A 27,417-nucleotide genomic window follows, 5' to 3' on the forward strand; every position below is an offset into this window, starting at 1 on the left:
ACATTGGTTTGCTGGGATTGAGTAGTGCTGGAAAATTAAAGGAAAGGTATGTCAGTAATAAATTATTGAATTTTTTTTGTTACCTGGCTTGTTCAGTAATAGCCTTGGTCAATAGCTATATAAGATCACTGTACTGTATGTTGTAAGAACTGAATCTTAACACAGAACACACCAATGAGCATAAACATGATGACCATTATGAGGCATGGACTCTACAATGTAAAATGTGTAAAATGTGTTTAACTCGTTTGCCAGAAAAGTGTCTGCATGAACCATTTTGAAGGACGGTATTTTTTAGTCAGTGATGGTTCTCAGTCCTTGCCACAGGCTCCTAGAGCCAATATGTTGAAAATGTAACTCTAGTTTCCTCCTGTACTGCCACGTTGCCTCCTTCACCACCCTGTGTATGATGTAGGATGTAGACTTATTTTCAGCAGGAGCAGGATCTCAGAGTATCACAGATGGATTGTCCTACCAGATGTGGAAAATATTTTGATCTCTGTTATGGGTCTAATAAAGGGGCTTATAAGTCGTTTTTGAGGCCCCCTTTGGGCCTGTCTGACCATCATGTTGTTTATCTGGCCCCTGTTTTCTAAACCTGTTCCTGATTTTTTTAACCTGAATTTTTGATGTTGAAAAATAATGAAGATTGTATTTTTTTGTAAATGCTGTAAGGATTGTTTTCATTCAGATCAAATTTCAAAGCAGAAAAATTCAAACTTCTTTTTTGTAACAAGTTTTTATTCAGTTCATGTGATTCAATATACTCTTTTGCTTTCAGGAATTTTGGCACTATTATACTTCCATACATTTGGAAGGTACAAATAATTGTGTGTTTGCTTCTTATTGATTTTTCTCCTGCTTTTAATTGTGTTCAGCCCCATAATCTGGCAAAGAAATTTGTTGAAAACTTTCATTTAGATTTAAATATTGTGTGTTGGTTGGTTGGTTGATTTCTTAACTAGCAGATCCCAAAAAGTGTGTGTTAATGGGATGTTGTTGAATGTATTGTTATCCTCTACTGGCACCCACAGGGTTGTGTTTTGTCCCCTCTTTTGTTTTCTTTATATACTGATGATTGTCAGAGTATTTTTGAATAATAATGCTGTCACATTAGTAAATTTGCAGATGATTCTGTGATTGTGTCTCTCCTCACTAAGTCAGATGAAAGTCATGGTCCAGTGGTAGATCATTTTATTCAGTTGTGTGATGCTTCATTTTTAAACATTAATGCGTCTACAACAAAAGATATGTTTATTGACTTCTGTAAGAAGAATGATGTACCTGTGCTGCCTGCTGTCATTAAAGGACATCAAGTAGAAGTGGTCAAGGAGTACAAATACTTAGGGACTGTATTTGATGATATTTAATGTAGTATAAGTAGTGTAATTAAAGTAAATTAATGTAATTTAATTTAATTTAATTAAAATTTGAGACAAACACATTATAAGAGGGAAAATTCTTCAACATATGTATGTTCTAAGGAAACTTTGAACTTTTCATATGGATGTTTCTTTTATGAAGATGTTTTACACGTTTCATTGAATCTGTTTTAGGTTTTACCATTATTTGTTGGTATGGCAACTTGAATATAAGGAATAGGGGTAAGTTGAACAGTATTGTTAAGATGTGTAGTAAGATAGTAGGGGCTGATTTAAGGACTATCACACAAATTTATGAACATAAGGTGACTAAGAAGGGCCAATCAGTTCTGATGCCAGTTCTGATGCCACCCATCCATTGTGTACCGAATTTCAACTGCTTCCTTCTGGAGATTTAAATTCCCTTTGTGCAAATCAAATAGATACAAGTATTCCTTTGTAAATGCTGCAATCATGTTTTTAAATGACTGATGATAAATGTGAGAGAGTAGTACTAACCACCTTTCGTCAAAGTGTATTTTGACAGTTCTAAGTGAAAGGTCGTCCAATCAGAACGCGCCATGTTATGAAGTCTCGCCCCCTTTCATCCAATCAGAACGCATTGTGATAGGAAGTCCCACCCCCTTGGGACCAATGAGATTCTTCTTTTTTCCGGATATCCCACCCGGATTCCCCCGCCCAATTTTTTGAATATCCGTTCACGCGCACCAGGATTCCGTTCGCGTGCTTCAGGGTGTGTGCAAAAGTTTTTGGACAGTGCGCGAGGCCTGCCGCGTGAATGCGAGGCCGAAAGTTTTCGGACAGTGCGTGAGGGTGCGTCTCATGTGGCCATGTCTTGAACTTATGGTGTGATTTTAAACATTTTATTAATAACCTTTATTTTTTTTATTTGTGAAACGTAAACGGTCATATGCAAAAAGAGGATTAATGGTGTATCACGGGAGTTCTATTATCAACGAGACCCTTATATCGATTTTTCAAGATTCTGGGAAAGAGGGTCCATGGAAAAGCAGCGCGTCTTCTTCTTACTCAGGCACCGCCGTCGGATCCGTTGTGCGAGGAATGGCCTTTGGATTCCGGGGGCCGATGGGGTTATGTGTTTAAATACGAAATAGGGGAATTGCAGCTTTATCAGTTGAAGTGTGGAGAGATGGTCCCGAGGCGTCCGGCTTCGTTATCCTCTAACAACTGGGGTGTGTTAAAGAAGGTCTTCCTTGAGAGTTTTAGTGATAGGAAGTCCCACCCCCCTTTGGACCGCCCCGTGCAAATGTCAGGCCGAAAGTTTTCGGACGGTGCGCAAAGCCGGCCGTGCCCTCCCCCCTTCACCCCCCTTGGTGCACGAGGTCGGGTTTCAGGCAGCTGTGCCTTGAACTTATGGTGTGATTTTAAATCTTTTATTAATAACCTTTATTTTTTATTTGTGAAATGTAAATGGTTATATGCAAAATAAAAATATTTTTAAATCATGCATCACATATTATGAAAATATCCTCATACTCTCTTTTGCAACCTGAAAATTATATTTTAATTCAAGTACCAGGATTCATTCATTCGCGGCCGCAGACCACGTGTTGGTGTCGGATGGTACTCTTCTACCTTCTGAAATGATGATATGAAGCGACAGATGTATATGGTCGAGAACTTGTGGCAGGTGTATTGGGGGAAAATGCTCAAGAACTTTTGGGTATATAAGAAAGGAAACGCTCCGACATTTTCCAGGAAGAAATCCAGGGGATCAACATTTTCCAGGAAGAAATCCAGGGGATCAACATTTTCCAGAAAGAAATCCCGGGGGATCAACATGATGGTTCATGGTAAGAAAAAAACTTGTTGAAATTATAAGGCATTTCTTTTCTCTTAAAAAACATTGTTTCAATAAACACTTTTTATATTCTCAGCTATAAAAGTTCAAGCCGACGTTCACAGGGTACCCGACTTTCAGGGTAAGCTTTTTCTATTCATTTCTCTTTAATTTGAACTCTTCTGTACTTTTTTTTAAATGTTTTTCCCTTTAATAAAGTTACCGCGGAACTAGAGGGTATTAGCCTCAGTCAGACTGAACCAGGTACCGTATCTCTCTCTGTGTATTTTGTATTTTGCCATCTGTTATATATAGCTCTGGTAAAAAACTTTTTTTTTTCCTACACACGCCAGATTTTACACGCGGCATAAATCCTGATGGGTTTTCCAGGGAGCCGGGGAACGACAGCCTCGTGGAGGATCTGGATTTAATTCTTACAGGGGCTTCACCCGTGAGGACTTCACCAGTGATCTCACGAGATCGACATGTTCAGCATGCTCCTCTGAGAAGCGGAGACGTCGCGATCAAAATATTACCGACTCCGACACCGCGAGTCGCGAGCGTGACGCCCATCTTAAAAGCCTGGACGCGCCCCGGCGAGCGAAGGGACTGAAATTCGTCAGTAAGAGCCCGTCGATAGTGAAGAGGTTGTTTACTGGTATGTCTTTTTTTATCTTGGATATTTATTTTTCATATATATATATATGTATGTATATAAGAGAAATCAATGGCACGACTCACGAGAATTTTAACGCAGTAAAAATGAGACGCGTGTTATCGATCCCACCGCAGGGAGATGTGCCAGATATCGCTACATTTTATCAAAACGTGATCAGCCTCATTCGAGAATCGGTCGAGGATGTGAGAACCATAGCAGAACAGGGGGACGTGGTGCAGATGAGCATAGAGGGGGAAAATGTAAGAGTTCACGCGTCGGTAGTCGTCGATGAGATGGGCGGAAACATTCTACCCATTTTTGAAGATATGCTTGATCACTTAGTACAGTCGAACATGGGCATTGCAGCAAGCGAACGAGCTGAGCTGATAGTTCAGGTGGTGTGGAAACCTAAAGGCAGTGGGAAACATAAGCTGGAGAAAACTTTAGACGGCGAGATAGTATGTAAGAAAAGATGACACCTGTACGTTACAGAGGAGCGCGGAGATCAGCTCTGCTTCGCCATTGGTCTAGCTCACACGTGTAACGAGGGATTCACAGACTGGCAGTGCAAGAGACGCGCTAGAGAGTGGCAGCGTGCCATCGGTTTGGACGAGCGGACGCCCGTTCGCTTTGGTGACGTGCGGAAATTCGAAGAGTTGTTAAAACATAAAATCGTAGTGTTTTACAGAAAATCTAACATCCTCTCACATTTCGAAACGGATTTCCCCGACCGCTCCCGAACTTTGTTTTTATTTTTACAGGATAACCATTATTCCGGGATAAAAAGCCTCAAAGCATTTATTTATAGGCACGCGCTTCATCTGTAATTATTGTTACAAGGGTTTTGATTGTTCCTACACGCATTGTTGTCAAGGTTATTGTCATATATGCAATGACGGGGAGTGCCCCATGCAAGAGCACGATCCTGTAGAATGCACCGACTGTCTTAGAAAGTGTCATTCCCCCGGAGACGATCAGTCTCTGCAAGCTCGTTAAAAAATGCTCCAGATGCGGCAGGTGTTACAACGCGGGATCAGACGCTCGTGTAGGAAACGGTCATCGTTGCGCTAAGGTGAAATGTAAAATCTGCGGGGAGAGGTTATCGAGGGAGTCGGGAATTGATCACAGGTGTTACATCCGTCCCCTCCCCGTGAGCGCCGACTGTCCCAATTTGATTTTTTATGACTTTGAAATGTTCGCCGATGAGAAAGGCATGCACGTTCCTTTTCTGGTGTATGCAAAAACGTTGAAAGGTGAAGAGAGGTGGTTTTACGGTCGGGACTGCGTTAAACATTTTCTTATGCATTTCATAAACAAACACTACAGACGTAATGTTTTTATCGCTCACAATGCCAAAGGGTTCGACACCTATCTGGTTTTGAGCGGTATGCTGAAAGAGGGGTTATCGCCTCGGTGTATTCTCATGACGGGGAGTAAAGTCCTCAGTTTTGAAGACTCTCATTATGAGCTGAAATTTATAGACTCTCTGTCTTTCCTATCCATGCATCTTAGCGATTTCCCAAAAGCCGTAGGTTTCGCCGATCAGAGCAAGGGGTATTTTCCTCATAAATTCAGCTCGGCGGAGCGTCTCGAGTATGTAGGACCCTTCCGATTATGCTGTGGAGCGCATGTCAGAGCGCGAACGTCAGGATTTACATGAATGGTACGCCGAGGCCGCGCACGGCATTTTTAACTTTAGGAAGGAAGCTCTGCGTTATTGTAAAAATGACGTGATCATACTCTCCCAGGGCTGTGTCAAATTCAGAGATCAGTTTTTCGGAGAGACGCGGGTGGACCCGTTCGGTTCGATCACCATAGTATCCGCCTGCATGAAAATGTTTATCACGAATTATATGACTCCTAAGACGTTGGCCATACCCTGTCCCTATGGTTATGCTCGGACGTGTAAAAGATTCTAGAAACTAGAATCTAAGAAACTACTTCGGTCTTATCAGAGCCACGGTCTACCTGCCTCGCGGTCTCTTTTTCCCCATTTTACCGTACAAAAGCAAGAACGGTAAATTAATATTTCCTCTATGTCACACGTGCACAGAATCCTGCATGCAGAATGACCCTTGCTCGCACAACGATGATGCCAGAGCATTGACGGGTGTGTGGGTTACTGTAGAATTTAACAAAGCCTTGGAGATGGGTTACAGAATAGTTAAAATCACTGAGGTATGGCACTTCGATAAAACCAGCGACTCTGTGTTCACCGGGTACGTACACACATTTTTAAAAGGAAAGCAGGAAGCTTCCTGTTATCCGCCCGACACTATGGATCGGGACAGCAGGGAGAGGTACGTCAGAGAGTATATGGAACGTCAGGGGATCCGTTTAGACCCCGAAAAGATAGAGGCGAATCCCGTCAAGAGACAGGTGGCTAAACTCTGTCTCAATAGCCTTTGGGGAAAGTTTGCTCAGAGAGATGATCTGCTCCGCACCGAGATAGTCTCGGAACCTGAAACGTTTTTCAACTATCTGTTTTCCGGTAAATATGTGGTCGAGTATTTTGATATTCTGGATGATCGGAGAGCACTGATCAGGTGGAGATACGGCGAGGGTTGCGTTCAGCCTCCGGGTAAAAGGAGTAACGTCTTCATAGTGGCGTTCACAACGGCGTACGCGCATCTCAAGATGTACGACTACCTGGAAAGGTTGAGGGAGAGGGTTCTGTACACCGACACAGACAGTCTGATTTATGTGGTGAAGGAGGGGGAGACACCTTTAGAATTGGGAAATTACCTAGGCGAGCTGACCGACAAATTGGACGGGGATAGCATACAAGAGTTTGTGTCCGCGGGGCCCAAGACCTACGCCTATCAGACGAAGGATAAAAAAAAAAAGTGGTGATGCGCATCAAAGGCATCACACAGACCCTAGAATGCTGCGAGAGGGTCAGCTTTGACAGCGTCAGAGATCTGGTGGAGGATTACTTAAGGATCTCTGGGGAGGTGGGGGTTATCGAGATTCCTCAGCAGGGGATAACTCGTGATAAAAAGGGCTTCTCATTAAAAAAACTCGTCATTTTAGAAAAAGCTTCGGGTTGTATACGACAAATGACGACTCTTTCCAGACGGTACTACTCTACCGTACGGATATTAACCAAATAAAATTTATAGAGGGGCAAATAAATAAAATGTCGCATCTCGATGTTATAGAAGAAACAGATTTCGAACACAGGTTCATCTGTCCTTTCTCTTGTATGATAGCGGGCCCTAGCCGGTGTGGGAAAACCTATTTTGTGAAAAGTGTATTGGAAAATTGTGAGAGTGTCATGAACGTAGTCCCCGAAAACATTGTGTGGGTCTACACTTCTTACCAGCCTATGTATGATGAATTGCAAAAGATGAATAAAAAGATTATCAGAAGAATGAGAATCAGAATCAGAAGAATCAGAAGGGCTTCCTGATTCTTTTGAAGATGAAAGCCTGTTTCCTCACGACTTAAACCATTTGATCATTCTGGACGACGTCATCTTTCAAGCATCCGAGCATCCTGAAGTGGTTAAAATTTTCACTCAGTATAGACATCACAGAAAAATGAGCGTCATGATGCTGACTCAGAACGTTTCAGCGAGGTAAGCACAACCGTACCATCAGCCTGAACTGTAATTATCTGGTAATGTTTAAAAACCCTCGGGATAAACTACAGGCGAGCGTATTAGCCCATCAGATCTTTCCCTCACAAAACGGTTATTTCCTGGAAAGCCTCGAAGATGCTACGAGAGATCCTCACGGCTATTTAATTGTCGACCTCACCCCGACGTGCCCAGATCGCTACAGGCTGAGGACCGGGCTGCTTCCTCATCAAAGATCGACGGCACGAGACAGATAGCGATAGGGTGTACGTCCCAAAAATCTAAGGCATGACGTCTCATATAAAAAGGAACGCTCCCTTGCTTGCCGCTCTGTACCACGCCGGCCCCAGGAAACGTAAAGATGTTCTCGAATACTGCTCTCACGACTTTATCAGAACGTTGTGCGAGATCTCTTTAAACCTTCTCAAGGGTAACAACCCCTTAACCCCTTTGCAATACAAAAAACTCAAAAAGTGGAGAAAAATTATCAGGCTGTTGGCGGATGAAAAAACCTGTTTAAAGAGCAAACGCAGGGTTCTGAAGAAACAGACGGGCGGGTTTCTTTTACCTTTGCTCTCGACCGTCATACCTCTGATCGGGAATCTTATCGGTGAACTCTCTAGTAGACAGTAAAAAAAAAAAAAACGACTTTGAAGAAAGCTCAGAAAATGATTCTCGTCTCTCCCCGTCTATTAAATGGTATGACACGACCTACGGTCAGAGAAACGGCCGAAGACGATTTGGACGGTAAAATGAGGGAGGTATTAAACGAACAAGGGTTTGAGTTCTTATGAATAAATAAAAAAATACGATGCTTTGCTGTGGATATATTTGACGTTGCTGAAGCAGGATCAACGAGACGAGCATAGGGTTAGAAACAGGGGAGAAACGTGGATGGAGAGGAGGAGGAGGAGGAGGGGGATGCACGGCCCCCCGCTGGACGCGCTTCTCCACCTCGAAGCGCACAAAGCACGCGCGTGATCGACGGGGCCGATTTCGACCGTACGGGGGATGAGGTTTTGAAAAGCCTGCCTCCTCAGGATCGCAAGAACGCCGGATACATCGTTGACAAATTAAAGGAGAGCAGCGGGGTTTGGAATTCGAAGGGGGAATTTGTTTATTAAGGTGAGACGGCGAAAGGGTCTCATATGATCGATTTATTCAAACATCTTTCTCTCTCCTATAAGAAAAAAAAATCACCCCCTCCCACCGGTTGGTCGCAATTTTTGAATACTCGGTGAATAACCCGCATGCTCGCAATCAATACCGCTCCCAGAAGGAGAGATTAAAAACACATCGCGTAAGGACCTCGGAAAAGGAGAATCCATCGTCATCCCCGCCTTGGATCACGCCCTCTGAGCCTCAAGTTTCTAAGAAGCTCAGGAGCAGAAAAAGAATCATTCTGTCCCCTCGGTGGATCGAGTATTCACAATAATAATCGACAGAGACAATTATTTCATCAATAAAGAGATTTATTAGACGAATCATTATGTGTACGGTCTTTCATTTTCACAACTTGTTTTCATAAGTCGATAAAGAATAACAACGCTGCCCCTCTCTTTTATTTTTAACCCCACATTTTTTCACAAAATCACGCACCATAATATCATTTTTATAACATCCTCGTCGTACAGAGACAATACTTGTTCGAAAGATAAGCCTCTGGCTCGGTGGTAAAGATAATAGACGCAGTGCTGACCGCATACGGTAGACAGTCGATGTTGCAATTGTCCCGTGTGATACTTGATGTTTTCGCGTCATTGTCGTCGGCGGGGTTGAGAAAGCGAACAGAGTGTAGCCGGCGTTAAAATCCTTGCGGTTAATACACAGAGGTAAATCTTTAAGATGTCTCCCGGTAGACATGAACATGTTGTAAAACTCTCTGACGGATTGTCGGTTGTTAATTGTGGCTGGAAAGCCTTGGAGGGGATCTGTCAGCCGTCCTGACACAGAGCCAAGTATTCCACGTCGTTATGTACAAAGTTAAAAGGGGATAGGTCTCTTCTCCCTGTGAAGGCTTTGTGATGCACCATACCTAAAACCATGTATTTAGGAGTGGTTCCGAGAAATAGATTCTCCTGGTTACATATCCTAGAGTTTGCCAGTACAGAGTATGTTTTCACGATGACGCGTGAGAGGGGGTAGAGAGCGTTGGCTTTCATCAGGCCCGTGGTCATTTTTTTGTGGATTCCTCGGAGCGAGAGGGTGAAAGCTGTTGCGAGGACTGAGGGGTCGCGGGAGGGGTTGGTGGTAAAGGAACGGCATAACTGTCCTCCGGAGATGAAGGAGGATCGGACATCTCTTCCTCTACATCTTCTGACGCCTTCGGTATGAGCCGGGTAGGCCTGATTCTCTTAAGCACGCGCTCGCAGCCGGGGTCCATTTTTCTCTTTCTATCTCTCTTTTTCGCTCTTCTCCTCTCTCGTTCAAGTCTTCTTTTATACTAAACCCCCCGAGGGTTAGAACTCCCGTGATATGCCATTAATCCTCTTTTTGCATATAACCGTTTACGTTTCACAAATGAAAAAAATAAAGGTTTTTAATAAAATGTTTAAAATCACACCATAAGTTCAAGACACAGCTGCATGAGACGCACCCTTGCTCACTGTCCAAAAACTTTCGGCCTCGCATTCACGCGGCACACCCTGAAGCGCGCGAACGGAACCCTGGTGCGCGTGAACGGATATTCAAAAAATTGGGCGGGGGAATCGGGGCAGGATATCCGGAAAATAGAAGAATCTCATTGGTCCGAAGGAGGCGGGACTTCCTATCACAATGCGTTCTGATTGGATGAAAGGGGGCAGGACTTCATGACGTAGCGCGTTCTGATTGGACGAACTTTCACCTAGAATTGTCAAAATATACTTTAACGAAAGGTGGTTAGTACTACTCTCTAATGTGTGTTGTGTTGCTGTTGTATGTATGTATGTATGAATGTGTACATACAAAATTGCCTTTAAAAGACAATGAAGTAAAGTGGCCACCAATTGCATCAAATCCATCAATGGCAAAACCTCCCAAACTTGAGGTTGGTGCTCAAACTTGTGATGGGCACAGCATCATGGTGTTGTCAGTTGCAGAGTGAGAACTCATGTACAGTGCCACCTCGGTCCTCGACCACCCCTGTGTTCGAATTTTCGGTATTTGATTCAAATTTTCAAGTCAATTTGACCTCGGTGTACAAAAATATTTCCTGTATACGCCAGTTCTTGTTTCATACAGGATTGCAATGAAAATTGAATAATGAATTTTTTATTTAAGGGGGCTCAGCCCCCAATGAGGGTATAATAGTAAAAAATAAATAAATAAAGGTTTGACTAACAGGGTAGGATGGTAAACTTATTGCAGCATTCCACTGTATTGCATAGATGTGTATAACATTTCAGTACTGAACAAGCCAAACACGAAACACACACACACACTCACACACACACACACACACACTCTTGTCCTCTGATCCTTGCTCTGTGACACTGCGGTCTACTGATTGAAGAACACGCTGAAAGACGGGGAGGAGCCGAAGTCTGCCATCGTTTTCATATGAAATTTAAAGGGGACTGAGGAGATCATGAATTTGTGTAGAATTTATGGAGAATCACAGAATTTTAGGGGTGCTGAGTAAAAATTTTTAAAATGGCGTAGCGATGCCCATGCTGCACACGCTTTCCATGCGGCGTTCCCTGGCATAGACAATAATGAGATGAAGCAGTTTACAGGGGTCATCTGTTCTGAAAGCATCATCTGTGGGTGCTTGTGTTATAACCCCACGCTATCTTTTGTGGTATAATTTCAGTAGCCATGTCTCAGAAAAAGGGGAAATCAGGCATCAGTGTTGCCAAGAGGAAAGTTGTGAGATCAGCCATCGAGTTGAAACAGATTAATTCGTTTTACATTATTTCTTATAGGGAAAAATATTTCCATTTTCAACCAAATCAGTATTTGACCAGACTTTTGGAACGAATTAAGGTCGAACACAGAGATACCACTGTAGTTCCCACAAGGCAGTGTCCTTGTCTGCCTGAGATGGAATATAAATGTTGCTGACTATAACCGAGCTAAATTCCCACCATCATGGCATCAGTCACTCACTGCAAACTGTATGAATTATAAGGTAAAAAATCAACCTGCAAATTGGGATAAGTGGCTAAAACTTTTGCAGTATCAGAGATTCCACAAGCCTCAAACAAAAATTAAATTCTGTAAGTTCTTACCTTATTTTGGGGTTTTATTTATGAGTGAGGGAAGGATGGAGCTTGAGATTGACAGACGGATTGGTGCAGCAGCAGCACAAATCCAACTCCAGATAAGCGGGAGACAATGAAGGTGAAGATGACGTTCTTGACCTGAGCACAAAATACAGGTGAATGTACACTATACTGTCCTCACCCTTTGTTAGCATTTCTTTATATGGGATGTGAATTGGCTTATGTTTATAATAAAATATTTAAAATAAAGTTACAGCTGTATTGTACTGTTTGCAATACAAACACAAGTACATCTGCTTTCACTTCATAACTGCAGTGGAGATTTCCTGTAAATCATTAGACACTTCCCACTGACCATCCCACTGTGGGAGGGCTGCATGATGTAACTTGTTTTTGGCCAAATAAAATAACAGTCACAAGCACATTCGTTTTCACTTCGTAACTGCAGTGGAGAATTCCTGTAAATCATCTGACACCTCCCACTGTGGGGGGGGGGGGCTGCATGATGTAACTTGTTTTTTGTCCAAATAAAAGTACGGTTATTACAAAAGAGTATTGGTGATGTGTTAGACCTCTGTCTAAAACCTGGTGCATTATAACGGAAAAGGAGCTTTTCAGTTTTTAAAACAGGTAAAATTTTATTTTTATTTTTAATCTGAAATTGCTTTATACTATGAATAATTTATTTTAGTCTGACGAAAACAACCTTTCTTTTTCCATAATTAGATTTAAGCAATACCAGCTGTGTGCTGCTGTTGTCTAGAAACACCATGGCAGAGTACCAGTATTCTTCTTTTCAGTAAGGTTTCCTTTTTTAATTATTCCCTCAACACACGCAAAAACTTAGAAGTGTTGCTAGAGGCAGAATTATGAATGGTTTTTGGTACCAATAATGTACAGAACTGTCACAGATCAGAATAAATAAAGTTCATTAGCTACATTGGATTGAGTAGTGCTGGAGACACTACTACAGGTAAGTGTTTCTATAAAGCTGTGAGTAAAGTATTAGAGTGTAAGTTTTGTTTTAATAGCAATAGTTTTATAGCAAATGTGCATACAGAAGTACCTCGCAAACATGGTCAATAAAAATGAGTGCAAGGTCCCATGAACTAGAGCATTCTCCTACTGCAGACATGTACACCCACAACAACAACATTACACACAATTCTGTCATTATTTAAAGAATATTTAACAACATATAACATTAATAACAATTAGTGAGCAATGAATCTGCTGTCAGCTGAGATGTTTGTTTATAGCTTAGAGTTCCATGTAGACAGGCTTGTAGATAGACCAGCACCAACATTTATATGGTTTTATTTCTTTAGTCATAATTAATTGAATATTTTTATTTGTCTTAATTTATGGGTTTGTGTTGGCTCAGGTTTTTTTATATTCTTTTGCTAATGCCCATAAATGGTTTTCACTGAATCTTCTCAGTGGTAATGGTTAGTCCCTATTTTAGTGAACTAGTATGAGGATTTTGAGGTTTTGAATAAAGACTTTAGTTCTGTAAGCTGTTTTAGTTCTGGATAAGAGCATATGCTAAATGCTTCAAACATAATAAAAATAAACAATTTAAAATTGACAATATATTAAATTAGAATTATAGAACTTAAAGTACATTATATGATTTGAAGTCAATCCAGTTGCAGAAATATTATGCACTTTAAAAATGATGCAAATATTATGCATTAAGGAGCAGGCTAGTAGTGGCATTGGGAGTAAAGCTATCTGTGTATACAACAAAGAGGAGGCTAAAGTCGGTGTTCCTCAGCACAGAGCTTGTGAGTCCTCTCCTGAGCTCTGTTTTGTTGGTCCACTGCACTTGGTCAGATTGGCCTTTTTTGTAAGGTCTGAGAGAAAAGAAAGTTTTGTTGTCAGTAGTAGCCCACCAACCACAAGAAGGCATGTACCTGTTTCTTGCTGGTGGGCTGGGGATATTCTCTGAATTTTCTCTCCTGCTGTATCACAGGTACTGTGCCTTGGTCAGCCCCGGGTGGCATTTCCACAGGCTGGCCATTAGGCCTGCTTTCCAGAGGGCTCCCAAGACCTCCCCTAGGTAGTACAAATAATCAGGCCAGGTGAAGGAATGGAGTCAAATATCATCTAAATAGGTCAAGTAATACTGGCAGTGGTGCCTTAACACAATGTCCATGAGGTGCTAGAATGTCACAGGAGCTCCATGAAGACCAAAGGGGAGAACATTGTATTGCACCTTGGCCACTGGCTGTGCTGATGCTGGTCTGTGGTTTGGCTTCTGGAGCTAGAGAGACCTGCCAATACCCTTTTGTGAGGTTGAGCATGGTAAGGTTGGCCCTCTCCAGTCTCTTCACAAGATCCTTGATCTGGAAGTCTTTACACAATTTAATTCAATTAAATATTTTTGTTTAGCACTTTTAACAATGGACAATATCCCAAAGCAGCTATATATATATACACTATATTGCCAAAAGTATTCGCTCACCTGCCTTGACTCTCATATGAACTTAAGTGACATCCCATTCCTAATCCATAGGGTTCAATATGACGTCGGTCCACCCTTTGCAGCTATAACAGCTTCAACTCTTCTGGGAAGGCTGTCCACAAGGTTTAGGAGTGTGTTTATGGGAATTTTTGACCATTCTTCCAGAAGCGCATTTGTGAGGTCACACACTGATGTTGGACGAGAAGGCCTGGCTCTCAGTCTCCACTCTAATTCATCCCAAAGGTGTTCTATCGGGTTGAGGTCAGGACTCTGTGCAGGCCAGTCAAGTTCCTCCACACCAGACTCTGTCATCCATGTCTTTATGGACCTTGCTTTGGTCACTGGTGCACAGTCATGTTGGAAGAGGAAGGGGCCAGCTCCAAACTGTTCCCACAAAGTTGGGAACATGGAATTGTCCAAAATGTCTTGGTATGCTGAAGCATTCAGAGTTCCTTTCACTGGAACTAAGGGGCCAAGCCCAGCTCCTGAAAAACAACCCCACACCATAATCCCCCCTCCACCAAACTTTACACTTGGCACAATGCAGTCAGACAAGTACCGTTCTCCTGGCAACCGCCAAACCCAGACTCGTCCATCAGATTGCCAGATGGAGAAGCGCGATTCGTCACTCCAGAGAACGCGTCTCCACTGCTCTAGAGTCCAGTGGCGGCGTGCTTTACACCACTGCATCCGACGCTTTGCATTGCACTTGGTGATGTATGGCTTGGATGCAGCTGCTCGGCCATGGAAACCCATTCCATGAAGCTCTCTGCGCACTGTTCTTGAGCTAATCTGAAGGCCACATGAAGTTTGGAGGTCTGTAGCGATTGACTCTGCAGAAAGTTGGCGACCTCTTCGCACTATGCTCCTCAGCATCCGCTGACCCCGCTCCGTCAGTTTACGTGGCCTACCACTTCGTGGCTGAGTTGCTGTCGTTCCCAAACACTTCCACGTTCTTATAATACAGCTGACAGTTGACTGTGGAATATTTAGGAGCGAGGAAATTTCACGACTGGATTTGTTGCACAGGTGGCATCCTATCACAGTTCCACGCTGGAATTCACTGAGCTCCTGAGAGCGACCCATTCTTTCACAAATGTTTGTAAAAACAGTCTGCATGCCTAGGTGCTTGATTTTATACACCTGTGGCCATGGAAGTGATTGGAACACCTGATTCTGATTATTTGGATGGGTGAGCGAATACTTTTGGCAATATAGTGTATATATATATATATAGTTTAAATTAAAGTATTTTATCCCTATTTATAAAACTCCCTGTGATGATGTGAGGAAGAAACTTTGAAAGGAACCAGGCTCAGAAAGAAACCCATCCTCATTTGGGTGACACTGGACACTACATAATGTAAATGTAACTAAATAATGTCCTTTCTACAACAGCAACCAAGGGCTTATGGGGAACTATTAGGTCAGTATAGTATCTGAGTTCATTATAGACACTAATTCTTTGCTGTTACATGTTGACTGATGCAACGGCAGATCTGTGACGGTGTGAAAGTCCCCAAGTGGCTCTGGCCATGGCTGTCTCCTGGTCACAGGCTGTCCACACAGATCCATTAACAGCATCAGTTAGCACCACCAAGCGACGAGACTCTGACCAGGGGTAGAGCCAGTGGTCACACTGGCAACTCAGAACACTGGTAGCTCAGGAGTGTTAGCTTTGATCGGAGTAGGCATGGTGAAATATGAAACCGAAAGACCATCCACAGTTACTCTGTAATCAGAAAGCTTACTTCTAGCTGCATCTTGTCCTAGAACAAGCACCTCTGTCTTGTCAGAGTTAAGCAGGAGGAAGTTAGTAAGCATCCAATTTCTAATGTCCATTACACATTCTTCAATCTTAATAAGCTTCACACTTAATAAGTTTCTCTCATCTGACTTAGCTGAATCATATAGCTGTGTGTTGTTGGCATAACAGTGGAAGCTAATACCTTGTTTACGAAAAATTACACCAAGGGGTAGCATATATAAGGAGAAAATCAGTTGGCCTAAGACAGAACATTGTGGAACACCGAACATAACCTTGGTATGCATGGAGAAGTCACCATCTAGATCTACAAACTGATAACAGGCAGTCAAATAAGACCTGAGCCAGGAGAGGGCTGTTCCTTTAACATGAACAACATGTTCTAGTCTATCAAGTAGAACAGTGTGGTCAGTGGTGTCAAAAGCTGCACTAAGATTGAGTAACACCAGTAAGGAGTCACAACCCTGATCAGAAGCCAGTAACAGGCCATTTACCATTTTAACCAGTGCTGTCTCTGTGCTTTGATGAGGCCTGAATCCTGACTGATACATTTCATAAATGTTATTTCTATGCAGGTCTGAACGTAACTGCTGTGCTACAGCCTTTTCTAGGATCTTGGAGATAAAGGGCAGGTTTGATATCGGTCTATAGTTAGACGGCTGACAGGGGTCGAAGTCCGGTTTTTTAATCAAGGGTTTGATAACTGCTAGTTTAAAAGATTTAGGCACATAGCCAGTGCTTAGAGAAGAATTAATTACTTTTAGAAGGGGTTCAGTAACTACTGGTAATATCTGTTTAAGGAAAGACGTGGGTAAAGGATCTAGGATGCAGGTTGAAAGTTTTGAAGAAGAAATTAGTGAAATTAGATCAGGCTCTTGAAGTGGAGTGAAGCACTCTAAGCTCTGATCAGAAATCAGAGATCAGAGATCAGCTATATTATCTACAGGATTATCTATCAAATAATTTGGCTTTAAATTAATAGTCTAAATTTTTTGCCTGATATTATCAATTGTTTCACTGAAAAAATTCATGAAGTCATTGCTGCTAAATGTAGATGGTGTGCACTTTTCTACACTGGTTTTACTCCTAGTTAGTTTTGCTACAGTGCTAAATAAAAATTTAGGATTGTTTTTATTATCTTCGATTAGGGCAGAGAGATACGCTGATCTAGCAGCACTAAGAGAATTTTTGTATCTCAGAAGGCTTTCCTTCCATGCTAACTGAAATACTGCTAATTTAGTTTGACGCCATTTATGTTCTAGTTTCCTAGCTGATTGTTTTAAAGCTTGTGTGTGGTCGTTGTACCAGGGTGCTAGTTTCTTCTCTTTAATTATTTCCTTTAAAGTGGAGCTACAGTGTCTAGGGTGTTGTGTCTCACCTTTTGAAGATGAGGTGGTGTCCCATCCACTGTGAGCTATGCAGACCCTCTGTACTTTCGTTGTCATCAATCTTCAGTGGTTGTGGCAGTTTGGGAAGTAGGGAATCCCACTTCAGAATCCCACTTCAATCCCACTTCCCCTCTTCAGAGGGGTACAGGCAACTTTGGGATCAGCTCAAAAAAACAGGGGCCATCCCACCAATTTGCAAACCAGATGGCAGTTGTGTGAGGAGCATTTCTGGTTTCTTTTTGGGCAGCGGGGTGAGCTCTTCTATCACATAGTACAGAGTTTTTGCACAATTTATGAAATCTAAATTGATTAATGAGGCCCAATGCTCATATTTTACTCCTGCTCTGGGTTTGTAAATTTTTTTTGGGGTTTGTAAATTTTTACAAGTTATTTTAAAATGTAAGGTAGCTCATAGTACAGATAGTGCAACTTTCAAAAGGAAAGTAATGGCATAAACCAAGGCAGCTAAGACTAAATTAGTTTAATAATAAATTACTATTCATTGCTTAGCAAACATTTGATGTAGCTGATATACGTTTATCGAATTTTTGCCAGTGTGTCTTGTGAGTCATGAATACCCAGATGTATGATGCAGAGGCTGCATGTGCTGAGATTGCATTTGCCTATAAAGTACACTTTAAAACATAATGTTAAAAGTGGCTTAAGTTCATAAAGCCACACCAAGATTGCACGAAACATTTGCTGAAGTTAAGTCAGCCTTTTGAGGTCATGGGTAAAGAGTGTGTTCACATATACATGCACAACCTCACATTGTCTGATAATAATATTTTATGCACTGGGGAAATATTTCAGGCAGACATAAAATGTATATGTATGGTGGTTATAACATGGAAAACTCCAGGCAGGTAGGCTTTAAGTCAGGCAAGCAGTGGTTTATTGAACACACAGAGGAATGAGAAAATGGCTGTACAAACTAACATAATCAATAGTGATGTATACACTAACGAAAACACTCTAATGCTAAATATGTTGCTGACCACTAACAGGAATCTACACTTCAGTGAAACCTGCTAAATGCATAGACTATATACAAACAACAACTATAATGTAATGGAAGGCTAAACAGTCTCAAGACATTGACTGTTAATGACAGCACAGTGAAAAACTGAATACTGGAAGAGCAAGAGTGCATGGTAGATGCATTGAAGGGGAGGATGTCAGAGGTATATGGTAAGGGCCCTTATGAGCTGGGAATTGAGTAATTAAAGTATTCATTTGGGGTATGTGGTAATGGGCTTGCTTAAGACCCAAAGTCATCCTAGGAAATGACTTCCTGGGTGGTTTGTTGCTTGATCTAGGGTCACCTGCTGTAGCACTTCTTCTGGTCAATCTCCCAGAGGATTAAAGCATCCAAGGAGGTGGGCTCAAAAATGGGTTGGAATGACAGGTCTTTGGTTTGTAGGTCATGTGTTCTGGACAAAGCATCTGCTTTACTGTTCTTAATTCCAGGTCTGTTGGATATTGAGAAATTGAATGTGGTGAATAAGGGAGCCCACCTAGTAAGAAGTGTTGGGCCCTCCTGACATATTACAGGTTCAGATGATCTGTGTACGCAAGAAAGGGATGGAGGACAACTTTGAGTCAGTGCCTCGACTTTGGCCAGATTATGACTAAATGTCCCTGCTTCCTACATAACTCCTCTTGGCATGGCAGAACTACTTTTTTTTTACTTTTCTTTTGAGAAATGAAGGCAATAGGATGCAACTTTGACTCCTTGCAGCTTGAACATAATGTTTCTTGTTCAAAAATGGATAAACTAACAAATAGCTGTCCACAGGAATAAAGAAAATCATTTGCAATCTGAGAAAAGAGGCACAATTGATCAGAGTCATTTACATGCATTGGTCATAGCCAATACAACCAGTTGGTATGTTCTGAAGAAGAAATAAAACACTGGTGTTCTAACAACCAGACATGGAGCAGGTTGGCCATAGCAGCAGAAAACAGAAGCATTATGACAGCTGTTTAGAAAGGACCAAAAACAACAGTCATCTTCAACACCCTCCACAGGGCAGGGTAAAGGTATCACAATCCACTGTTTCAAGAAGACTTTGAGAACAGAACTACCATACCACAAGAGGTAAAGCACTCATCAGCAGTAAGAATCAGAAGACCAGACCAGAACATATGGACAATGGAAGGATCTACTCAAGGTCTGAAACATATGAGCTCACCTGTCAAGCATAGTTGTGGTAGTGTCATGGCTTGGACTTGCATGGCTGTTTCTGGACTGCACTCACTTTTCACATCTTTAGTGATGATGGAGCTCATGGTGTCAGCAGCAGAATGAATTCAGAAATTCATAGATACATTCCATTTAACAATTTACAGAGAAATGCATCACATCTAATTGGGAGGAATTTCACCATGCAGTAAGATAATAATCTAAAATGCAATTGCAACTCAACAAAGGATATCATCAGGGATTAAAAGTGAAAGGTTTTAGACTGGCCAAGTTAATCATCAGACCTTAACCCCACTGAGTATTATCGGAAATTTTAAAGAGAGGACTGAAGGATGAAACACCCTGAAACAAACAATGACTCAAAGAAGGTGCTCTACAAACCTGGAAGAGCTTCACAAAAAAAATGCGACAATTGTGGGTGAACAGCATTAATGCAGTTATTGCAAGCAAGGGATATGCATTCAAATTTGAAGTCAATCACATTTATTTTTAAACACCCAAGGGTTGACCAAACTGCTGTACAGAGGTGAACATAACAAATAAGGAAACAGTAAGAAAAAAGGAGTCTGGATTAAAAAACTGAAAAATATGATGTGATTCTAATGAATAGTCCCAGGTTAATGCAGAGCTTCAGGCCAGCTATATGGCAAAAGTGTGCCTCTAAACTTTAATCTGGACCTGTGTTAAATCATTTTTTAAACGTTGTATCTGTATCTATATTCTATCATATTCATCTCAAACATAAATCTCTTGCAAGCATATAAAAATAAAAGAAACTGTCTACTTATTTAAAAGTAGAGCTGAAATATAGAAACCCCATTATGGAGTCAGGACAACTCTGCAATAGACATTCCTGTATTTCACTGCTGACTTCTTGAGCACATTTGAGGCATATGGAGATATTAATCTGCTACAGTGAGAGGTTGAATATGTTGTTAAATATGTCTGATAATTGGCTGATTGTTATGCTGTAGTAGATCTTGACTTTACCCTATGGTGGTGTGTATGCACCCATAACAATTCTAAGTAAGGAATGTTTTTCAATTATGGCCCACTAGCTTAATAGCATCATCAGGTATATTTCAATTTAGCCAGGTGTCTTCTTTCATAATAGAGTTTACATGTTTTGAGAGTTTACATGTTTTGTACAAAATCCTGAATTTTGTACAGTTTTCTGGTACAGTTGAATTTAAAGTAGTTCACAACAGTATTGGGTTTAGATCAGTCAAATTACAGACACATTACTTGGTTAACTCTATAACACTCAAAAAGCTAACTTTTTACTAACATTACTATTTACTATTCAAATTCACTTTAAACAGAATCAATAGCTATTCAATCCTGTTACTGTAAAAGTTAATTAACGTAGCTTTTTATTAGCAAAAAATACAAGCCGAAGACAAGCTTCCATGGAAGCTTTTGAGCATAGAGTTTATGTTGCTCTCACATTTCATGTCCTGGGAAGTGGTAGAACCCAGAAACTTGAAGGTCTCTACATATTACACTTGGCTGTTGGATACTGATATACACCACTTCCTGCCGATATGCAGACTCATTGGCTCAGTCCAAGGAGATAGTGTCATCTGCAAACTTCAGAAGTTTAACATCTGGGTCCTCAGTCATTAGTATAAAGAGAAAATAGCAGTGGTATAATTTATAATTAATATAATTATGTAACACAGAAACAATAGACGGTTTTTAATGTAAAAATCACTCTAATAATAAAATATTCATATGAATCGGTTAATTTCTTCTTTATATAATTTATTATTTTAGATAGTCTTTCCAAAACTCAAGCTGACCACACAGTGTCCCTAATTGTCAAAATCACATAATAGTCACTGGAATTATTAACATACAGTATATGTAATAAGCCAACATATTTAGATTTATATTAATAGGATATGTGATAGGAGGTTGTGTTGCATGAATTGCATCTTGTGTAAGTGCTCATTTCCTGCAAAGCCAGAGCTCTGGCATGCAACATTTTCTCTGTACATTCAGTTCATTGCTTCACACTTGCTATCTTTGTGTGCACAGTTGAACACACCTTGTGCTCATTTTTAATGACCACACTTTTTCATACTGCTCTGCATGCTCTTAACAACCATTCTAATACTCTATAATAAACATATGACTCATACACCATAAAGATGTTTTATCATGCTAAAATAACAACATTGGTATCGGAGAAAGTTTCTGACACACACACACAGAGTAGTTGTACAAAGTAATTTGATTTCTTGAGTTGTGACATTGGTGGAAACAGGAGAGTAAAAATCTCCACTGAAGTCAACACTAACATGTTACTGGCTTTGACAAGCAAAAATGTCTATATGGTTTATTTATTTATTTATTTTTTGTAAAACTAAAGGTGTACATGTTGAAACTGTAGCTGTAGAAATGGCTGTGTAGAGAGGAAGACAGACCAGGTCTCAGGAAATGCTGTGCCATCTCGTTCTCAGCAGAATACCTTACTGATTTCCTGTGAATTAGGTGACAGTCGAGGTGCTGAGATACACACAGGCAGCTTTCTACTCAGTCGAATTTTTACTGTGTTGTAGCTGAACAGGAGGAAAAGTATACAGCTACATTAGAAGGTAGGTGATAAAACTGGATTTCCATTTAAATGAAGGTGATGATGCTTCACAGTGTTATTCAGGCTTTGACATGCTGTTAAAATGTAATGATGCTGCAGTTATGCTTTAAAGTTGCTGTTCAGTTGTTGTCATTATAGATATGTTAATTTATACGAATATTTAAGTAGAAATATATTAGGACTCAAGACCAAAGTGAGCACAGTGAAGTTGGTGAATAACTGCAGCTGGTCTTAATTATTCAATCACAATCTGACTTCTGATTTTCTTTCTGTTTCTGTATAAAGACATGAAATTAATCATAATGAACAGTTCTGAAAAATTGGAATATTAATTATAAGTTGAACACATTCTCCTCATATTCTCTCGTTCTCTCGATCTTCATTCCTGTATTTGATCAAATCAGTGTGTTGCAATAGCAAACTACAGGGAATACACATTATTTTATTATTTCTAAGTGAAAGTATTTTTTTTAACTTTTCTCACATTTAGACACTCGACAAAGAGTCATGGAAGACGGTCAACATTTCACTCATGGGTAAGGATTCATTTTTCTGTAATATCTACATTATAGCTTCAGTCTTTATCACAAATGGCAGGCAATCAAACACTTTTATATCTATATCTAATATTTTTATCTATTATAATTCTCTGTACATGGATCTAATTTCTTAGGAGCTCCTCAAAGAAGGAACAACAACATAAATATATGAAAAACAAAATGGAAATAAAAGGATTCCTCACAAGATATATTCTAAAAACCTGGACTCTACTTGACAGTGAAAGTCTGAAGAGAATGGCATTTGGTGAAATAGATGAGAGCAAACCTCATAAAACCATGATAATGGTTGGCGAAACAGGAGTGGGGAAGACGACTCTCATCAACTCCATGGTCAACTACATGCTTGGTGTTGAGAGTAAAGACAGAATTTGGTTTGAGGTCATAGAGACAAAAGAAAACCAATCTCAATCTCAAACCTCTACAGTAACGGTGTATGATTTATTTACTGAACACTGCCCATTTTCTCTGACCATCATTGACACACCTGGATTTGGAAAAACAGAAGGTACAGATGAGGATTTAAAAGTTGCTGAAAGTTTGCTTGAGTTACTGAGATCCGGTGAAAGGGTTGATAAAGTTGATGCCGTGTGTCTGGTGATGTCATCCAGCACGGTTCGACTCAATACAAGACAGAACTATGTTTTCAATGCTGTTCTTTCCTTATTCAGCAATGATGTGAAGAAAAACTTTGTTGTGTTCATCACACATGCACCAACAAAGCCTACAAATTCTATCAAAGCCATCAAAGAAGCCAAAATCCCATGCGCTCAGACTGATGATGAGGAGCCTGTGTATTTCAGGTTCGACAACAGTCACTGTGAAAACATTTTTGTGAATTTCGATTGTGAAGAGGAAACTGATCAACTGATTCAAGGTTTTCATGCAGCATGGGATCTGTTCAACACAAGCATGGATGACTTTTTGACTTTTCTAAAGGGGAACAAACCTGTAAGTTTGAAGAATACTAAAAGTGTGCTGATACACCGCAAGCAGCTAGTCAAACACATCACCAGTTTAAGGAAACAAATCAATGCAATGCAGCTTGAACATGAATTTGAAGAGTCCTACAGAGAAAAGGTACCAATTGACCCGTCAACAGGTTTGAGCAAAGAGGCTACTTGTTGCAGTGTGTGTGAGGTGAACTGTCATTATCCAGGATGCTGGTGGGTCAGAGATCTTTCATGGTGTACTGTCATGACTAAGAATTATTGCACAGTGTGTCCAGGAAAGTGCCACTACACTGACCATGTTAAAGAGGAAAAAATCTATGAGACGAAGACCAGGGAGGTCAAGAAGACTTTGAAAGATCTGAAAAAGAACTATAAGAAAGAGTCTGATGAGAATAAGAGCTGGATACGCCAATTAGAGGAAGCAATCTCCAAACAAGAAAAAGAAATAACCAGACTGGTGGAAGAATGTGATAAGTGTATTCATGTCCTCCAGGAGATCGCCTTAAAGACTGATGGTCTGTCTGAACTTCAGGATCTGGACCTCCTGTGTAAGGAAGCAAAGGAAACTCAATGTAAAGAAGAAATAGTACAGAAACTTGAAGAATTGAAGAAAAAGGCAGAGGGGAAGTCCGACAAGACTAGACTGTAGATGTATGCAGGAAATGGCTAGATCATTACTTTACATAATAACAGTCCACTGATCATTTCATCAGTACTGTGTAGTGTGCTCTACAAATCACTCTATGATGAGGTGTTTATTTTCTTATTAGTTATTTAGTCATATGATGAAAGAGGAAGCCTCTACCAGATTAATGTATCTATGAATCCTCTGATTTTCTTTGTCTTCATATCATTAATTGTGCTTCTTTGGCCTCTGCATCCCTGTATGTGGCTTGATTCTAGCATTAGATGATAAAAATATCCTTAAAATGATTTTCTCAATGTTTTCTTTATTAATACTATTGAAATAAAATCTAATTACAAAAGGCAATGGGGGCTGATATATACAAAAAAATATCTGTGCTATAATGTTGATCTGACAAAGAAAATGTTTCTGTTCTTGGAACACTGGGATTAATCACCAAACCCCAGCATCTACACAGTGATGGAGCCCAAAGTAGAAACATAGCTGTTTTTTTAGTTCAAAGTATGTAGACAAACGTAAACTGGCCATTTAGCTTTGTAAGCTACCTGACTGATGTTAGTGACCTCTCATCATTTTGCCTGTTTTCATTCAGCCAGAACTTATTGCAAATATTTTACAGAAAGAATCAGAGACAATCTTAGATATCTTAGATATTTACTCTGTATGAAAGTATGAAAGATGTTCTGCAGATTCTTATTATTACTGTACAAGTACAAGTCTTTAACTCTTCTGCAGGGATTTACACTCTATATTGTGTGTGTGTGTTGATCTTATTTCTTTACTTGAAGGAGTAAAGGCTTTAAAATATCAGTGTTTTATCGTTTTATATCGTTTTATTTCTCATTGCACTGTGTGTACATTTATTCACACAGCTGTTAATATGTTTTGATATTTGCTATTAACATTGTTAATAGTTCAGGACTATTAATTTAGATGACAATTATTAATATAAAAACAATATAGTTAAATAACTGTTTATTATTAAGCATAATTCCTCAAATATTTAACATAATTAAATACAAAATATTTATATAATTCAGTTAATCACCTCTGACAAATAGCGAGATGAATCAAGTGTCTATCCCATGAGCCACACATTTATTGTTTTTATTATTAGTAACAGTAGTGTTTTATTATTATTATGGTTGTTTTCAGTTTCAGCCTGCATCACGTGCTGATTTTGTTATCTTTTAAATTTTAACGCTAACAAAACATGCACAAGCTCTCCGCTACTGCACCAACTGAAACCAAGCAACTGATATTTACCTCAGACTGTAGTTTACCTCAGACTGCAGTTTACCTCAGACTGCAGTTTACCTCAGGCTGCAGTATACCTCAGGCTGCAGTTTACCTCAGACTGTAGTTTACCTCAGACTGCAGTTTACCTCAGGCTGCAGTTTACCTCAGACTGCAGTTTACCTCTGACTGCAGTTTACCTCAGACTGCAGTTTACCTCCGGCTGCAGTTTACCTCAGACTGCAGTTTACCTCAGACCGCAGTTTACCTCAGGCTGCAGTACACCTCAGGCTGCAGTTTACCTCAGGCTGCAGTATACCTCAGTTTACCTCAGACTTCAGTATACCTCAGGCTGCAGTTTACCTCAGACAACAGTTTACCTCAGGCTGAAGAATACCTCAGACAGCAGTTTACCTCAGACAACAGTTTACCTTAGGCTGCAGTTTACCTCAGGCTGCAGTTTACCTCAGACTGCAGTTTACCTCAGGCTGCAGTTTACCTCAGACTGCAGTTTACCTCAGGCTGCAGTTTACCTCAGGCTGCAGTTTACCTCAGACCGCAGTTTACCTCAGGCTGCAGTACACCTCAGGCTGCAGTTTACCTCAGGCTGCAGTATACCTCAGTTTACCTCAGGCTGCAGTCTACCTCAGGCTGCAGTTTACCTCAGACAACAGTTTACCTCAGGCTGCAGAATACCTCAGACAGCAGTTTACCTCAGACAACAGTTTACCTCAGACTGTAGTTTACCTCAGACTGCAGTTTACCTCAGACAGCAGTTTACCTCAGGCTGCAGTTTACCTCAGAATGCAGTTTACCTCAGACAGCAGTTTACCTCAGACTGCAGTTTACCTCAGGCTGCAGTTTACCTCAGACAGCAGTTTACCTCAGGCTGCAGTTTACCTCAGAATGCAGTTTACCTCAGACTGCAGTTTACCTCAGGCTGCAGTTTACCTCAGACAACAGTTTACCTCAGACAGTAGTTTACCTCAGACTGCAGTTTACCTCAGGCTGCAGTTTACCTCAGGCTGCAGTATACCTCAGGCTGCAGTTTACCTCAGACTGCAGTTTACCTCAGAATGCAGTTTACCTCAGGCTGCAGTTTACCTCAGGCTGCAGTTTACCTCAGACAGTAGTTAACCTCAGACTGCAGTATACCTCAGGCTGCAGAATACCTCAGGCTGCAGAATACCTCAGGCTGCAGTTTACCTCAGACTGCAGTTTACCTCAAGCTGCAGTTTACCTCAGGCTGCAGTATACCTCAGGCTGCAGTTTACCTCAGGCTGCAGTTTACCTCAGGCTGCAGTTTAACTCAGACTGCAGTTTACCTCAGACTGTAGTTTACCTCAGGCTGCAGTTTACCTCAGGCTGCAGTTTTCCTCAGGCTGCAGTTTTCCTCAGACAGCAGTTTACCTCAGGCTGCAGTTTACCTCATGCTGCAGTTTACCTCAGGCTGCAGTTTACCTCAGGCTGAGCTTCGCGTCTCCACAACCCCACAGGTGAGTGAACACTTCATGTGACTTTATATTTTATATGTTTGATGTCCTTATATAATCTTTATGTTCACATTCTGCATTTGGATAAATATATTAACTTTTCTGTATCTTAGCTAGCGCTCTACCGTATGTTAGCTAAATCAGGCGGCTTAGTGATGCCAAATAGTTTTTATTGCTAACATAGTCAGTATTGATTAAGATAAAGTTCTGACTTGAGTTCCCAGCTGGTGCTTACAGCCCAATTCAGTACAATTAAATGAAACAATCAAATGAAATGGAAATTAAACGAACAGATCAGAAATCCAGATCAATATTTAGTGTGAGCCTTTTGCCTGCAAAACAGCATCAATTCTTCTAGGTACATTTCTACACAGTTTTTGAAGGAACTCAGCAGATTGGTTGTTCCAAACATCTTGGAGAACTAACCACAGATCTTCTGTGGATGTAAGCTGCCTCAAATCATTTTGTGTCTTCATCCCAG

At 40.7% G+C, this 27,417-nt stretch overlaps 1 protein-coding gene across 2 annotated transcripts; it reads left to right on the top strand.

Moving 5' to 3' along the window:
• The first annotated feature begins 12,179 nt into the window (after window positions 1-12,179).
• LOC131367101 (uncharacterized) lies at window positions 12,180-24,910 on the top strand. 2 transcript variants are annotated; one of them, XM_058412365.1, is made up of 5 exons: window positions 12,180-12,256; window positions 12,353-12,425; window positions 21,949-22,052; window positions 22,542-22,587; window positions 22,725-24,909. In XM_058412365.1, exons 4-5 carry the CDS (start codon window positions 22,559-22,561, stop codon window positions 24,208-24,210), a joined length of 1,515 nt encoding a protein of 504 aa, XP_058268348.1. In that variant the 5' UTR covers window positions 12,180-12,256; window positions 12,353-12,425; window positions 21,949-22,052; window positions 22,542-22,558; the 3' UTR covers window positions 24,211-24,909. The 2 variants fall into 2 exon arrangements, with proteins under 2 accessions (XP_058268348.1, XP_058268423.1); XM_058412440.1 differs by lacking the exon at window positions 21,949-22,052 and having other exon boundaries at window positions 22,725-24,910.
• The last annotated feature ends 2,507 nt before the right edge of the window (window positions 24,911-27,417 follow it).

This window comes from Hemibagrus wyckioides, linkage group LG01, assembly GCF_019097595.1.
Source record: "Hemibagrus wyckioides isolate EC202008001 linkage group LG01, SWU_Hwy_1.0, whole genome shotgun sequence".
In the NCBI taxonomy this organism is placed as follows: domain Eukaryota; kingdom Metazoa; phylum Chordata; class Actinopteri; order Siluriformes; family Bagridae; genus Hemibagrus; species Hemibagrus wyckioides.

Bases quoted from the DNA above. Each gene is read 5' to 3' on its own strand.
- LOC131367101 (XM_058412440.1), top strand. From the start codon at position 22,559: ATGGAAGACGGTCAACATTTCACTCATGG. The intron at 22,588-22,724 runs GTAAGGATTCAT...CTAATTTCTTAG, and splicing joins GGTCAACATTTCACTCATGG to GAGCTCCTCAAAGAAGGAAC.